General features: G+C 46.1%; 1 protein-coding gene across 1 annotated transcript in view; it reads left to right on the top strand.

The window, feature by feature from the left end:
- The window catches only part of RAD51C (RAD51 paralog C), a 417,313-nt gene that overhangs the window by 390,544 nt on the left and 11,498 nt on the right, over window positions 1-15,271 (top strand). The window contains exon 8 of the mRNA XM_069226398.1: window positions 8,224-8,284. Within this exon, the coding sequence (XP_069082499.1) occupies window positions 8,224-8,284 (61 nt within the window). The remainder of the gene's footprint in view (window positions 1-8,223; window positions 8,285-15,271) is intronic.

Consider the following 15,271-nt stretch of genomic DNA (forward strand, 5'->3'; position numbering starts at 1 on the left):
ACTACCTGTAGATTTTGGCCTCTAGCTCAGCCGCCACCTAGGGAAACCTACCAAACCTGTGCATTTCTGAAAACTAGAGACCTAGGGGAATCCAAGGAGGGGTGACTTGCGGGGCTCAGACCAGGTTCTGTTACCCAGAATCCTTTGCAAATCTCCAAATTTGGCTAAAAAAACACATGTTCCTCACATTTCTGTGGCAGAAAGTTCTGGAATCTGAGAGGAGCCACAAATTTCCTTCCACCCAGCGTTCCCCCACGTCTCCCGATAAAAATGATACCTCACTTGTGTGGGTAGGCCTAGCGCCCGCGACAGGATATGCCCCAAAACACAACGTGGACACATCACAGAAAACAGAGCTGTTTTTAGCAAAGTGACTACCTGGAGATTTTGGCCTCTAGCTCAGCCGCCACCTAGGGAAACCTACCAAACCTGTACATTTCTGAAAACTAGAGACCTAGGGGAATCCAAGGAGGGGTGACTTGTGTGGCTCGGACCAGGTTCTGTTACCCAGAATCCTTTGCAAACCTCAAAATTTGGCTAAAAAAACACATGTCCCTCACATTTCTGTGGCAGAAAGTTCTGGAATCTGAGAGGAGCTACAAATTTCCTTCCACCCAGCGTTCCCCCAAGTCTCCCGATAAAAATGATACCTCACTTGCGTGGGTAGGCCTAGCGCCGGCGACAGGAAACACCCCAAAGCGCAACGTGGACACATCCTAAATTTTGGAAAAAAACAGAGGTGTTTTTTGCGAAGTGCCTACCTGTAGATTTTGGCCTCTAGCTCAGCCGGCACCTAGGGAAACCTACCAAACCTGTGCATTTCTGAAAACTAGAGACCTAGGGGAATCCAAGGAGGGGTGACTTGCGGGGCTCGGACCAGGTTCTGTTACCCAGAATCCTTTGCAAACCTCAAAATTTGGCTAAAAAAACACATGTCCCTCACATTTCTGTGGCAGAAAGTTCTGGAATCTGAGAGGAGCTACAAATTTCCTTCCACCCAGCGTTCCCCCAAGTCTCCCGATAAAAATGATACCTCACTTGCGTGGGTAGGCCTAGCGCCGGCGACAGGAAACACCCCAAAGCGCAACGTGGACACATCCTAAATTTTGGAAAAAAACAGAGGTGTTTTTTGCGAAGTTCCTACCTGTAGATTTTGGCCTCTAGCTCAGCCGGCACCTAGGGAAACCTACCAAACCTGTGCATTTCTGAAAACTAGAGACCTAGGGGAATCCAAGGAGGGGTGACTTGCGGGGCTCGGACCAGGTTCTGTTACCCAGAATCCTTTGCAAACCTCAAAATTTGGCTAAAAAAACACATGTCCCTCACATTTCTGTGGCAGAAAGTTCTGGAATCTGAGAGGAGCTACAAATTTCCTTCCACCCAGCGTTCCCCCAAGTCTCCCGATAAAAATGATACCTCACTTGCGTGGGTAGGCCTAGCGCCGGCGACAGGAAACACCCCAAAGCGCAACGTGGACACATCCTAAATTTTGGAAAAAAACAGAGGTGTTTTTTTGCGAAGTTCCTACCTGTAGATTTTGGCCTCTAGCTCAGCCGGCACCTAGCGAAACCTACCAAACCTGTGCATTTCTGAAAACTAGAGACCTAGGGGAATCCAAGGAGGGGTGACTTGCGGGGCTCGGACCAGGTTCTGTTACCCAGAATCCTTTGCAAACCTCAAAATTTGGCTAAAAAAACACATGTCCCTCACATTTCTGTGGCAGAAGTTCTGGAATCTGAGAGGAGCTACAAATTTCCTTCCACCCAGCGTTCCCCCAAGTCTCCCGATAAAAATGATACCTCACTTGCGTGGGTAGGCCTAGCGCCGGCGACAGGAAACACCCCAAAGCGCAACGTGGACACATCCTAAATTTTGGAAAAAAACAGAGGTGTTTTTTGCGAAGTGCCTACCTGTAGATTTTGGCCTCTAGCTCAGCCGGCACCTAGGGAAACCTACCAAACCTGTGCATTTCTGAAAACTAGAGACCTAGGGGAATCCAAGGAGGGGTGACTTGCGGGGCTCGGACCAGGTTCTGTTACCCAGAATCCTTTGCAAACCTCAAAATTTGGCTAAAAATACACATGTTACTCACATTTCTGTGGCAGAAAGTTCTAGAATCTGAGAGGAGCCACAAATTTCCTTCTACCCAGCGTTCCCCCAAGTCTCCCGATAAAAATGATACCTCACTTGTGTGGGTAGGACTAGCGCCCACGAAAGGAAAGGGCCCAAAACACAACGTGGACACATCACATTTTTTTATAAAAAGCAGTGCCTACCTGTGGATTTTGGCCTGTAGCTCAGCCGACACCTGAGGAAACCTAGCAAACCAGTGCATTTTTGAAAACTAGAAACCCAGGGGAATCCAAGATGGGGTGACTTGCGGGGCTCTGACCAGGTTATGTTACCCAGAATCCTTTGCAAACATCAAAATTTGGCCCAAAAAACACTTTTTCCTCTCATTTCGGTGACAGAAAGTTCTGGAATCTGAGAGGAGCCACAAATTTCCTTCCACCCAGCGTTCCCCTAAGTCTCTCGATAAAAATGGTACATCACTTCTGTGGGTAGGCCTAGCGCCCACAAAAGGAAATAGCCCAAAACACAACGTGGAAACAACATATTTTTTCGCAGAAAACAGAGGTGTTTTTTGCAAGGTGCCTACCTGTGGTGTTTGGCCTGTAGCTCAGCCGGCCCCAGTGGGGGGGGGGGGGGGGGGGGGGGGGGGGGGGGGGCAGAAATGCCCTAAAATAAATTTGCCCCCCCAACCCCCACCCTCCCCGCGCCGGGAGCGACCCTTGCCTACGGGGTCGCTCCCCCTGCGTGACATTGGCACCAAAAAACAAATCCCCGGTGCCTAGTGGTTTCTGCCCCCTTGGGGGCAGGTTGACCTAAACTCAGCCAATCTGCCCCCAAGGGGGGCAGAAATGGCCTAAATACAATTTGTCCCCCAGGGGAGCGACTTTTGCCTGATGGGTCGCTCCCCATCTCTAAAAAAAAAAAACAAAGAAAAAAAAGAAAAATTCCCCTGGCGCCTAGAGGTTTCTGCCCCCCCCCCGGGGGCAGATCGGCCTAATGATAGGCCGAACTGCCCCCCGGGGGGGCAGAAATGGCCTAAAATAAATTTGCCCCCCCAACCCCCATCCCCCCCCCCGGGAGCGACCCTTGCCTACGGGGTCGCTCCCCCTGCGTGACATTGGCGCCAAAAAACAAATCCCCGGTGCCTAGTGGTTTCTGCCCCCTTGGGGGCAGATTGACCTAAAATTGGGCAATCTGCCCCCAGGGGGGCAGAAATGGTCTAAATACAATTTGCCCCCCCAGGGGAGCGACCCTTGCCTGATGGGTCGCTCCCCATCTCTAAAAAAAGAAACAACAAAAAAAAAACACACACAAAAAAAATTGCCCTGGCGCCTAGAGTGTTCTGCCCCCCCCCCCGGGGGCAGTTCGGCCTAATAATAGGCCGATCTGTCCCCCGGGGGGGCAGAAATGGCCTAAAATAAATTTGCCCCCCCAACCCCCACCCCACCCCCCCCCGGGAGCGACCCTTGCCTACGGGGTCGCTCCCCCTGCGTGACATTGGCGCCAAAAAAACAAATCCCCGGTGCCTAGTGGTTTCTGCCCCCTTGGGGGCAGATTGACCTAAAATTGGCCAATCTGCCCCCAGGGGGGCAGAAATGCTCTAAATACAATTTGCCCCCCCAGGGGAGCGACCCTTGCCTGATGGGTCGCTCCCCATCTCTAAAAAAAGAAACAACAAAAAAAAAAAATAACACAAAAAAAAAATTGCCCTGGCGCCTAGTGTGTTCTGCCCCCCCCCCCCCGGGGGCAGGTTCGGCCTAATAGGCCGATCTGACCCCCGGGGGGGCAGAAATGGCCTAAAATAAATTTGCCCCCCCGGGAGCGACCCTTGCCTACGGGGTCGCTCCCCCTGCGTGACATTGGCGCCAAAAAACAAATCCCCGGTGCCTAGTGATTTCTGCCCCCTTGGGGGCAGATTGACCTAAAATTGGCCAATCTGCCCCCAGGGGGGCAGAAATGGTCTAAATACAATTTGCCCCCCCAGGGGAGCGACCCTTGCCTGATGGGTCGCTCCCCATCTCTAAAAAAAGAAACAACAACAACAAAAAAAACACAAAAAAAAAATTGCCCTGGCGCCTAGAGTGTTCTGCCCCCCCCCCCCGGGGGCAGTTCGGCCTAATAATAGGCCGATCTGTCCCCCGGGGGGGCAGAAATGGCCTAAAATAAATTTGCCCCCCCAACCTCCCCCCCCCCCCCCCCCGGGAGCGACCCTTGCCTACGGGGTCGCTCCCCCTGCGTGACATTGGCGCCAAAAAACAAATCCCCGGTGCCTAGTGATTTCTGCCCCCTTGGGGGCAGATTGACCTAAAATTGGCCAATCTGCCCCCAGGGGGGCAGAAATGGTCTAAATACAATTTGCCCCCCCAGGGGAGCGACCCTTGCCTGATGGGTCGCTCCCCATCTCTAAAAAAAGAAACAACAAAAAAAAACAACACACAAAAAAAAATTGCCCTGGCACCTAGAGTGTTCTGCCCCCCCCCCCGGGGGCAGTTCGGCCTAATAATAGGCCGATCTGTCCCCCGGGGGGGCAGAAATGGCCTAAAATAAATTTGCCCCCCCCCAACCCCCAACCCCCCCCCCCCCCGGGAGCGACCCTTGCCTACGGGGTCGCTCCCCCTGAGTGACTTTGGCGCCAAAAAACAAATCCCCGGTGCCTAGTGGTTTCTGCCCCCTTGGGGGCAGATTGACCTAAAATCGGCCAATCGGCCAATCTGCCCCCAGGGGAGCGACCCTTGCCTGATGGGTCGCTCCCCATCTCTAAAAAAAAAAAAAAAAAGAACAAAAAATAAAAACACAAAAAAAAAAATTTGCCCTGGCGCCTAGAGGTTTCTTCCCCCCCTGGGGGCAGATCGGCCTAATAATAGGCCGATCTGCCCCCAGGGGGGGCAGAAATGGCCTAAAATAAATTCCCCTCCCCCCCAGGGAGCGACCCTTGCCTAAGTGGTCGCTCCCTTTGCGTGAAAAAACTCCCTGGTGTCTAGTGGTTTCTACCCCCCTTGGGGGCAGATTGGCCTCATCAAAATAGGCCAATCTGCCCCCAAGGGGGGCAGAAATGGGCAAAATATAATTTTCCCCCAAGGGGAGCGACCCTTGCCTAAGGGGTCGCTCCCCACCCAAAAAAAAAAAAATGAAACAAAAAAAAAAAAAATGGTCCCTGGTGCCTAGAGGTTTCTGCCCCCCCTGGGGGCAGATCGGCCTAATAGTAGGCCGATCTGCCCCCAGGGGGGGCAGAAAAGGCCTTCCCGAAAATATGCCCCCCTGGGAGCGACCCTTGCCCAAGGGGTCGCTCCCTTTTGTCAATAACAATAAAAAATAAAAAAAATCCCTGGTGTCTAGTGGTTTCTACCCCCCTTGGGGGCAGATTGGCCTCATCAAAATAGGCCAATCTGCCCCCAAGGGGGGCAGAAATGGCCAAAATATAATTTTCCCCCAAGGGGAACGACCCTTGCCTAAGGGGTCGCTCCCCACCTCAATAAAAAAAAAAAAAAAAAAAAAAAAAAAAAAAAAAAAAAAAAATGGTCCCTGGTGCCTAGAGGTTTCTGCCCCCCCTGGGGGCAGATCGGCCTAATAAGGCCGAGGGGCAGAAAAGGCCTTTTCAAAAAAATGCCCCCCCTGGGAGCGACCCTTGCCCAAGGGGTCGCTCCCTTTTGTCAATTTCTACGAAAAAAAAAAAAATCCCTGGTGTCTAGTGGGGTTTCAAAAACCGGATTGCAAGCAATCCGGCTTTTGAAACCCTCGGAGGGACTTCAAAGGGAAGGAAATACTTTTCCTTCCCTTTGAAGCCCCTCCGGGCCTCCCAAGTGATTGAAAAAGAAATGCATTTGCATTTCTTTTTCAATCGCGCTGGAAGCAGAGCTTCCAGCGCGACGAGGGAGGCCCCTGTGACACATCAGCGCGCGCGCGCTGACGTCACAGGGGGGGGGTGGGGGGGGTCGGGGGTGGAAGGGGAAGGTCTTCCCCTTCCATCCCCGACTTGGGGGGGGAAGGGGGTGCACGGGGGGCGCGCTAGCGCGCCCCCAAGTTCCCCTGTGCCATGGACGAGATGATCTCGTCCAAGGCACAGGGGAACTGTAGCCTTGGACGAGATCATCTCGTCCAAGGCACAGAAGAGGTTAAGGCATTCAACTATACTGTTACTCTGGGGGTGGTAAACAGAAGATAGTTTGTCTTATCCCCTGCATTGTTGTGAGATGTGTGAAAAAGGAATTGACAAAGTGGGTGCCGTTGTCGGATTTTATCCCTTCGGGAATTACCCAACTGGGGATCACCTCACGAATCAGAAAAGTAATAGCTGACTTGGCAACACAGTGGACAAGGGTCCTGCTTCATCCCATGGGGAAAAAGGACAAACCACACCTATGAGGTAGCGATAGTTGTTACATCGATCAATCCTATCAATAAAATCAATATAAAGATCCTTAACAGACCCTGTGGTCATGGTATGGTGGAATTTTACTACCTTCACTGTGGGGATCGGAGAGAGTTGGTGGCAATTGGTACAATTATGAATATACATTGTAGGCTTATCATGCAGATTGGGTACGAACCAATCTGGGTAGGCGAGTAATCTCTCGAGATGTGAGCTGGTAAGTGCAATTGATCAAGGGCTATTATGAGTAAGGCCTGAGACGTCACTGGTTAACCTGTGGATATTTGTCTGTAGATCAAATCATTGCCTTACTGGGAGGACCATCTAGCCTCCCATAACTGTTTCTCATGTAGTGGAGCAGCTTCCCATAGTTCTCGAAGATGTAAACGTGCTGTTGCAGCATAAAGAGGTGTAATAATATCTGTGGTGGTGTTTGACTTGGGCTCATGCGGCGAGGCAGCCTTGGCCACTTAGACTAGGATGTATTATGAACCTGATGGTATGGACAGGGGTGTGCACCTAGCTGCGTCTTTAGCTGCCCAATCTGCCAATGCATTCCCCCGTGGCACACAGTCCTGTCCATTTATCTGTGCTGCACACTTCACAACTGCCACTGCTTTTGGTAGGAACAAATGGCTCTATAAAGTCCTCTAAGAGATTCCTATGCATGACAGGGCTCCCGCCTGACTTGAGGAAGCACCTTCTGCTCCATCTCATGATACTTGAATGTACTGTAGTAGTTACATAAGCGGATTCCAAATAAATTGTGATAACTTTTCCTATTCCTTGCTTAAGGGCCGCTATCAGTTCTGCTGCTTGTGCAAAATAGTGTGCTGGCAGTGTTAGTTGCTCAACTATGTGATGGTGTCTGAAGAATCGTGCTGCTGTGCTTTAACCACTGCCATACCTGTGTGTCTCACTCTTGTGTCCTTGTCTTTGGCTTAACAACTCGGTCATTCCAGCCACGTGCACATCCTCCTTTGGGGTAGGTGATACCCACAAAATTTGAACAACAAGCACCTCAGTAAGTGGTGTATTCTACTACTCAACTTTATCTAATTTTTGGGGGCAATGATACTAACCCCATTGGTGCACAACCATATTACTGATAGTTACACTCCTATTTGGCTCAAGCTCCATCTGGTGTTTTACACACTCAACAATATCGAAGGCAGCATGTACCTGTCTGAGACACACACTGTTGCAGTTACTTCAGCCAGTCCACTGACATTCTCCCAACTGTATGGTTGTGAGCCTTACTCCCAGAGCTATGCCAAATTTGGCCTGGAAGTTCTGTGCAATTTGTTTGCGTAAGCTGCCCAATGTCCACTTCTGTATACTCATTTCCTCTGGAACCTACCTAAAGATTGGTAATGGAAAGTTGTCTAGGTGTGTGAGGAGGATAAAGTTGCTTTCATGTTGACTCCATTGTCTTAGTTTGCCTGCCCATTCAGCAAGAGAACAATTGTGTGCAGGGATACTGTTATATCATCGATGATACCCGGCTGCATGTATGGTAGTGGGCTGCAAGACTGTGATTTAACATCTTTTAAATCATATAAAGTTTCACTGCTATGTGACGGAGAACTGACTTGTAGAGGATGGGAAAGTAACTAAGAGGCTAGGTTGCCACAAAGGGAATTTCTTTCTACTAGTAGGCAGTATCTCACCTACATAGCATGATGTATTTTTCTAAGTTAAATACTCATTGGTTGACTGAGTATATTCCAAGAGAGTTTGGGTTTTCTTCTCATGATGACCTGTGTTTTTTTTCTGTGCAGGTTTGCAACTTTATACAAATCCCCCTGTCAGAAAGAGGCAACAGTGCCATATGAGGTTACGGTAAGTCTGATTTGTTTAGCCTTTGACCAAAGTTATAGATCCATATAATATCTATCGATCTATCTAGCTATCTCTCTATCTATAATTTTTCAGTGAAAAAACAAAGGTTACAGGGACTTTATAGTTAGGCTCACATTTTGCACATACAGAGCCATAGAAATTTACATGTTAGAGTTATCTTAAGTAACTATAACTCGTGCCCTAAGGTAACTATAAGTTGCGCTCTGCCATGCACATTTTTTTCGTCAAATATTTTACTGCAAATGTTACTTTGATATTATCAATTATGTTATCAAAAATGTCATGTGTGCCGTAATTTGTGGGGTAATTAGCAGTGCATGGTGAGGGCGCGAGTTATAGTTGCTTTAGGGCATGAGTTATAGAGTTATATCATTTTTTTATTTTATTTCAGGATATGATTTTATACAATAGGAAGATTAAACAACATCAATGAAAAGAAACAATACATTGTATGGTACTATCAAATCAAGTGTAAACAGTAGTTTAGGATATAGCATGAGGAGTTGGTCCACATGTATAAAAGTAGAGGTTAGTGATAAATGTATTTCTAATGGTGAGGGGAGGTTAATTAGTGTATGTATTGTGACGGAGCGTTTTTTGATGCCGTGGTGAATGACTAAGGTATGTCAGTTGTAGATGAATGAGACAGAGTAGGAAAGTGGAGACGAGAGAAGAAGACGGTGATAGGGGGTGAAAAGTAGGGAGTACATGGTGAAGGGAGGTGGGTGGGAGAATGAGTGCTTGAATGCTTGACCAATATTGTGACCAGATGATCGTGCTTACATTGACTTGTGAGACATAAAGGTATCTAGTTTGCAGCAGAGTTTACCATTCTTCATTGGTGTTGTCTTCAAATATAACTTTAGTGAGTTACGGGCAGTTCTGCTGAATTGGACCCATTCCCACCATGTGTTGGGAGGATAGTTTGGATGAGTCTTTCCATTCATTGAGGATAACTTTAAGGCCACTTCGGACCAGATTTAAAGCAATGCGGTGCTGCGCCAAAATTGGCAGCGCCGTGCTGCGTCACTTTAGAAACACAGGGATGCGCGGTATTTAAGGGATTTCCCCCACGATGACGCTAAATTTAGCTGCCAGCACCAACGCAGGCATCCTTGCACCATCGTGCAAGGATGTCTATGTTGAGGGGTGTGATTGTTTATGTGCGGGAAGGTGTCCCTTCCTGCACATAAACAATCACTAATGGCGCTTTGGCACTTCTGTGTGTGCTGCACAATGCAGCACACACAGAAGTGCCAAAGCGTCATTTTCAAATGGTTGTCTATGTGCATGAAGGGACACCTTCCCGCACATAAACAATCATTTCTGGCATTTTGCTTTTTCTATGCGTGCAGCAAGGTGCAGCACACATAGAAAAAGCAAAAAACGAGGAGAAATAAAAGTATTCCTCCTTGTTGCGCCCTGCTAACACCACCCTTGGGGGTGGCGGTAGATTTTGGCGCTGCCTCAGTTTTTCGAAATTTCATAAATCTGAGGCAGCGTCAAACTGCGGTGGGTCTTGCTGTAGGACGGCCACAGCAACACCCATTGCAAGCCCCTTCCACGCACAGTGCTGTGTGGAAAGGGGCTGTATTTACAAGGTGGCGTTAAGCCACCTAAGTGGCTTAATGCCACCTTGTAAATACGGTGCTGTGCTTAGCGCCACAGGAGCATCACAAAAGTCAATGTGACGCCATGTTTGTTGGCTATAGAGGTTATCCTTGCTTCTGACAGGTCTGTTTAAAATAAAACGCAAGCAATTTGCCTGCTTTATTACGTCCACAGAAATTGATGCCTTTCTATTTTTGGACTAGGCTTGACCACTCGTGGCCTTCATCGCCTCTCCTCAGTTATTTTGTTGGGTACCTCTCCATTGTAGCTAGATTCTCATCACAAATATTTCATCAATCACTATACTATCATTTTCTTCTCACCTTTCATATCTTTCCTTCTGTCTTGTACTGCTCTACTCTACTATCGCCTTTCCCTCCTCACTGCTCCCTCCCCTTCCTCTGTCACCCATTCTGTTTCTCCTAACCCATGCCATCCCTTCAAAGCCACCCACCCACACCCCCTACTAACTCCACCTCACTGGCAAACAATAACTGGCATTTAGCTGGTTACATCGATGAGAAGACTAACCTCCCACAAAAATGCAGAACATAAAAATACTCCCCCTTACAGTCAAATGTCTAAATCACTCAACCAAACTACAGAGAATCCTAGATTATACACACCAACTTAAGGGAGACCTCATTCTCCTTCAAGAAACCAAGGGTGCCCATGAAAGGGGCAATCCTCCTAAAATAAAAAGCATAGGTTAGCGACTTATCATGCGCCACAGCCACGAACAAAAAAATGGGCTCAATCATCCTTATCTCGAAAGCCTCTGGCCTCACTATCCTGTCCTCAAAAGCAGACACCGAAGGCAGGTGGCTTTTTACTACATTACAGATGGACAACACCAGAAGTATAGTCATGAATATCTATGCCCCCCAATAACGACAACCCTACCTTTTGGATTAATAACAATAAAAAACTCTCAACTTTACCTCCCAACTTCAGAATGATTCTAGGAGATTTCAATTTACCCTGGCACGCCACCCTTGACAGCAATTCTGCATGTCAATTTAAACCCAACAAATCCCATAAACAAATGCTAGACATGTGCAATTCTCTTAAACTTAGACATATGGAGGCTACTCAATCCCACAGAGAAAGATTACTAATTTGTCTCCCATCTGCACAATATATTCTCTTGCATCGATTATATCTTAATTGATGAAACTCACACCCCAGCCACCTCTTACGCAACCATACTACCGATCCTAGTCTCAGACCATGCCTGTATTTCATTCCTCTTCAATATCGCTTGCAGTACATCAGGAACAAAAACATGGAGAATGAACAGCCTCCTCGTGGAGGAACCCTCCTTCAAGGAAATAATCAAAAAAGAGATTGATGAATACATAGAAGTCAGTAGGTTTTCTGCTCCAAATGCACAAATCATCTAGGACACCCTAAAATGAACAATCCGTGGGTACATGATTAAACTTTTTCAGAAAAACCAACTAGACAACAAAACCTTAGACCAACTAGAACTAAAAATAAAAGCATTAGAGAAAGATCTCAAACGAACCAAAGACAAAACTCAAGCAATAAAATTAAACTCTGATTCTGAGTAACAAAGCACATGTAATAGTCCAAAAGCTAGCTTTCTGACAAATTTGATGTAATTCCGCCCAGTGGTTCGGGCTGTAATCGTGTTCTAAACTCCTATGGGAATTAACATGGGAAATGCATGTCTTTTTCGGCCCCTGCTTGACCGATCACCCTGAAACTTTCTGTGCGTACTAGAATCACCAGGGCACTTTTTAAAAAATTTTTATTTCATGAAGCTTCGTCAAAGATATAGGCAAGTCAAAAATGCTTTTTCTAAGGAAACATGGGTCTAACTATAACTGCCTACTGGCAGCCGCCAGTAGGATTTCTAGGATATATTTGTACATATGGATATATTTATTTATATATACGTGTGTGTGTGTATGTGAGAATATATATATATATATATATATATATATGTTTTCACAACTTTTTTACTTTTTTTTTCCCCAAAAATCCGGATGCCAAAGGATACGCTGCATCACAAAAAATGAAACATCCAAGAAATATGTGATGAACTCAACAAAAGGCACCCTGAGAAAGGCAGTGGGGATATATATTTTTCTGTTGTTTGAGTTACTTCTTGAATAATATAGAGGGATATTACTATTATGGTTTGCGGCAGGGGCAAGATCTACGGAATATCTGAGTCATACTCATTCTACTCTTCACACAACTGCCTTCTGCCACCTGTTAGACATTTACACCCTCTTTCTCCTCATATTTTTCTGTAACACTAAACCTGCATATATGGCGCCTTTTCTCTTTCCTCTTCAGTATCCTCTTTTGACTTTCTCTTTAATCTCCTTCTTTTCACGAATCCCCCACACATAACGTACCCACTCATCTGTACACACTTCATTTTATTTTTCATTCTGTCAACATTTTAATTACTGTGGATCTTCTTCTCACACTTTCACATACAAACACAGTCGATTGCCACACCTAACCATTGCTCTGTGTGCTGTGCAGAGAGGCCAAGAATGGGATCAGCATGTATTCCAAACCTCTTCATGACCCACTGGCAGTCACTGTGAAAAATGTGCACTGCTTGCAGCCTGAACTCGACTGCTGCTGTGGCTCACCCACAACCTGCGCTTGAGCAGCTACATAGGAGCCGCTCTCTTCACACTATGCAATATGATTGCGTAATAAGATGCATGAAAAACTACAGAGAAACATCATGATGGATAAAGCAAATACCTTAGGGGGAATGCAAGGGTAAGTAAAATGTAAATAGGAACAACATTGGTCTTCCCAGGCTCAGAGGGCAGTGTCTCTTTTGCGATCTTTGGCTGCCGCTGCTAGCGGAGCACAAGGGGGAAATTGTCAACAATTCAGAATGTTCAATTAATTATATATAATGTGTTGTAACTATATATAATATGTTGTAAGTTTTGGATTTATCCCAGATAACTTGTGCCTTAGTGTTCTTTGTATGCTACTGCATGAGAATGGTTAATATACAGTCAGTCACGCACCTCATACGGTTTAGATATCACTAGCATGTGTTTTATCACTGTCACTCCTGCCAGCAGCATCAGTCAGTGTTTTCATTGCCTGCACTATATTTAGCACAGATGCTATATTGAAAGGCCTTTCTAGATGTTCTATACTGTGTGTGCTGTATCTGCTCTTCCTAAAGTGTGTGCTGTTCTTATCTCTTCCCCTTTGTTGAATTAGCCGTATCCGGTTTATTTCCGGTGATTTATTTGTCGCTAGCTTCAATACATTTGCTACATCTGTCCCTTTCCTTTTCTGTCCGGACCATATCTGCTAGATTGACTTTAAGATCTCCTTATTCTCTCTAGTACCCGTGGTGCATCTGTCCATTGCTGTAGTATCTGAACCATGCCTTTCTCTCTTCATAGTTTCTTCATATTGGTATCTTCATCGATATTGAAATAAAATATCTCCAGCTATGTGCTGGATCACAAAACATAATGTAGTTCACCCACCAGTTTGAGAGCGTTTACATAGAGCAACAAGTAGAAAAGTTTACATAGAACAGTTTGTTAAAAAAAATAATAATAATATGGTAAGAGACATTCCACAATTATAGAACAGCTATAGTAGCGGCGTTGTAGGGGAGAAAAGGGTAGCGCAGTGACAAGGCAGTGCTTTATAAACCAATAATAGTATCACATAAAAGCTATACCAGTCGATACCTATAGTATTAGTGTTATCTTTGCACTTTCCCCATAGTATCTGTACTGTATATGCTCCTGCCAGTGTTTACCTCATTATACTCAATTTACAGTGCCAGTGCATTTATTCTGTTGTACATATTGGACAACAAGCAAACACTGGCATGAAAGAGATACCTTCTTATCGGACCAAATTGCAATACGGGTTATTGTGCCTCAATTCTCGCATCCTAGTAAAACAGTATCATTGGTTTAACCAAGTCTGACGTGATTCAGCTAAGGGTACCATATTTTTAAAACTTTCCTAGGAAAGCACTTATTTTGTAAACTATAATTTCTTTTGCTATGGACCAAACCATACTACCAGGATTTCCATTCTTGTGTCGTCTTACTTTTCCATCTTGGTGCTGCCTCTCTGCGAGCATCTACCAAACTCAGGTCAACAAGCATCTTCCTTTGTCAATGTAAATTCTGTTGCTTGAGGTCTCCATAGAGCCGTTTGATGATGAACCCCAAACCACCACAAGTACCCTGATTGAATGGATGAACAGATTTTTGTAAAGTATGAAAATACCCAGAAAAATGGTGGCATGATGCTGGTGGAAAACAACTCATGGGAAATTAAGATGTATATAGAAGACCATTAGTAGGCTATACGGTGAGGAATTCCAAGCAGCAGCAGAGTCAGACCGGCCAACTTGTGAACATTTTTCAGTGAGGAGGGATTGTGAGGCCTTGGAGGGAGAGGGCTTTGTGTCTGTCACAGCCTGAGGACCTCAACTCGCAGACTACCCCTACACCAAGGCTACAGACGATGTCCTGGAGAGGTTTTGCACCCTGTAGTGCACATAGACTATGCAGAGCCTCCAGTCCATTAGCTGGAAACTTGTTCACTGCTGGGGAAAACAAGGAAGAAAGAATTGCAGAGAATTCCTGTGATTCCCTGCTAGAAGCCTAGATTCTTAGGACAAAACCAGAGGGGTGGAGGAAGGTACCACCTTTACCACATCCCCTTTGAGATCTGGCTGATGCACTCGACTGAAGCAATATTTTATTCTGGATTCACCCTAAAGCTAGGTTTATTTCCATTTCGCTAGGTTATTGTTGAAGAATGTTTAGTATATTAGTGAAATGGCAGGCCTACTCAAAGGCTGTATGAACTATGTTTTGTTAGAGAGAACAGTCCTGCACACATTAATGTACTTCAGTATGGTGCTTTAGAGCTACAGGCTTCTGAAGCATTCAGAAGACTTAGGTGATTGAACATTTTCAGCCTCTGATAAAACGTTTTGATCAGTTTTCAGTACTTTGTGGTATTCCCCTTGACTATGGGGATGTTAGCAAAGCTCTCTGTCTATTGATTTCACACTGATAGGCCCAGCGAGATGCTAGATGTTTGTTTAAGACTAGTTATACATAAACGAAGGCCTCTCTGAAACCAACAGAAGTGTGAGCCATTTGATGTGGTGTTTTCAGTTTTTGTTAGTCCTGTGTGTGCTTGACTGCTAGAACAAAGGAAGGAGCGATGCCATTCCTCTTCGGCTAAACATTTCGATTGAACACTGTCAGACTAGTAATAGATTTCTGTCTATTGATCTGCACATCGGACTTATGGATCGGTGTGTGTGATGGCTTGTATCCTCAAGTGCCACAGCCT

Source organism: Pleurodeles waltl, chromosome 3_1 (genome assembly GCF_031143425.1).
Source record: "Pleurodeles waltl isolate 20211129_DDA chromosome 3_1, aPleWal1.hap1.20221129, whole genome shotgun sequence".
NCBI lineage: Eukaryota > Metazoa > Chordata > Amphibia > Caudata > Salamandridae > Pleurodeles > Pleurodeles waltl.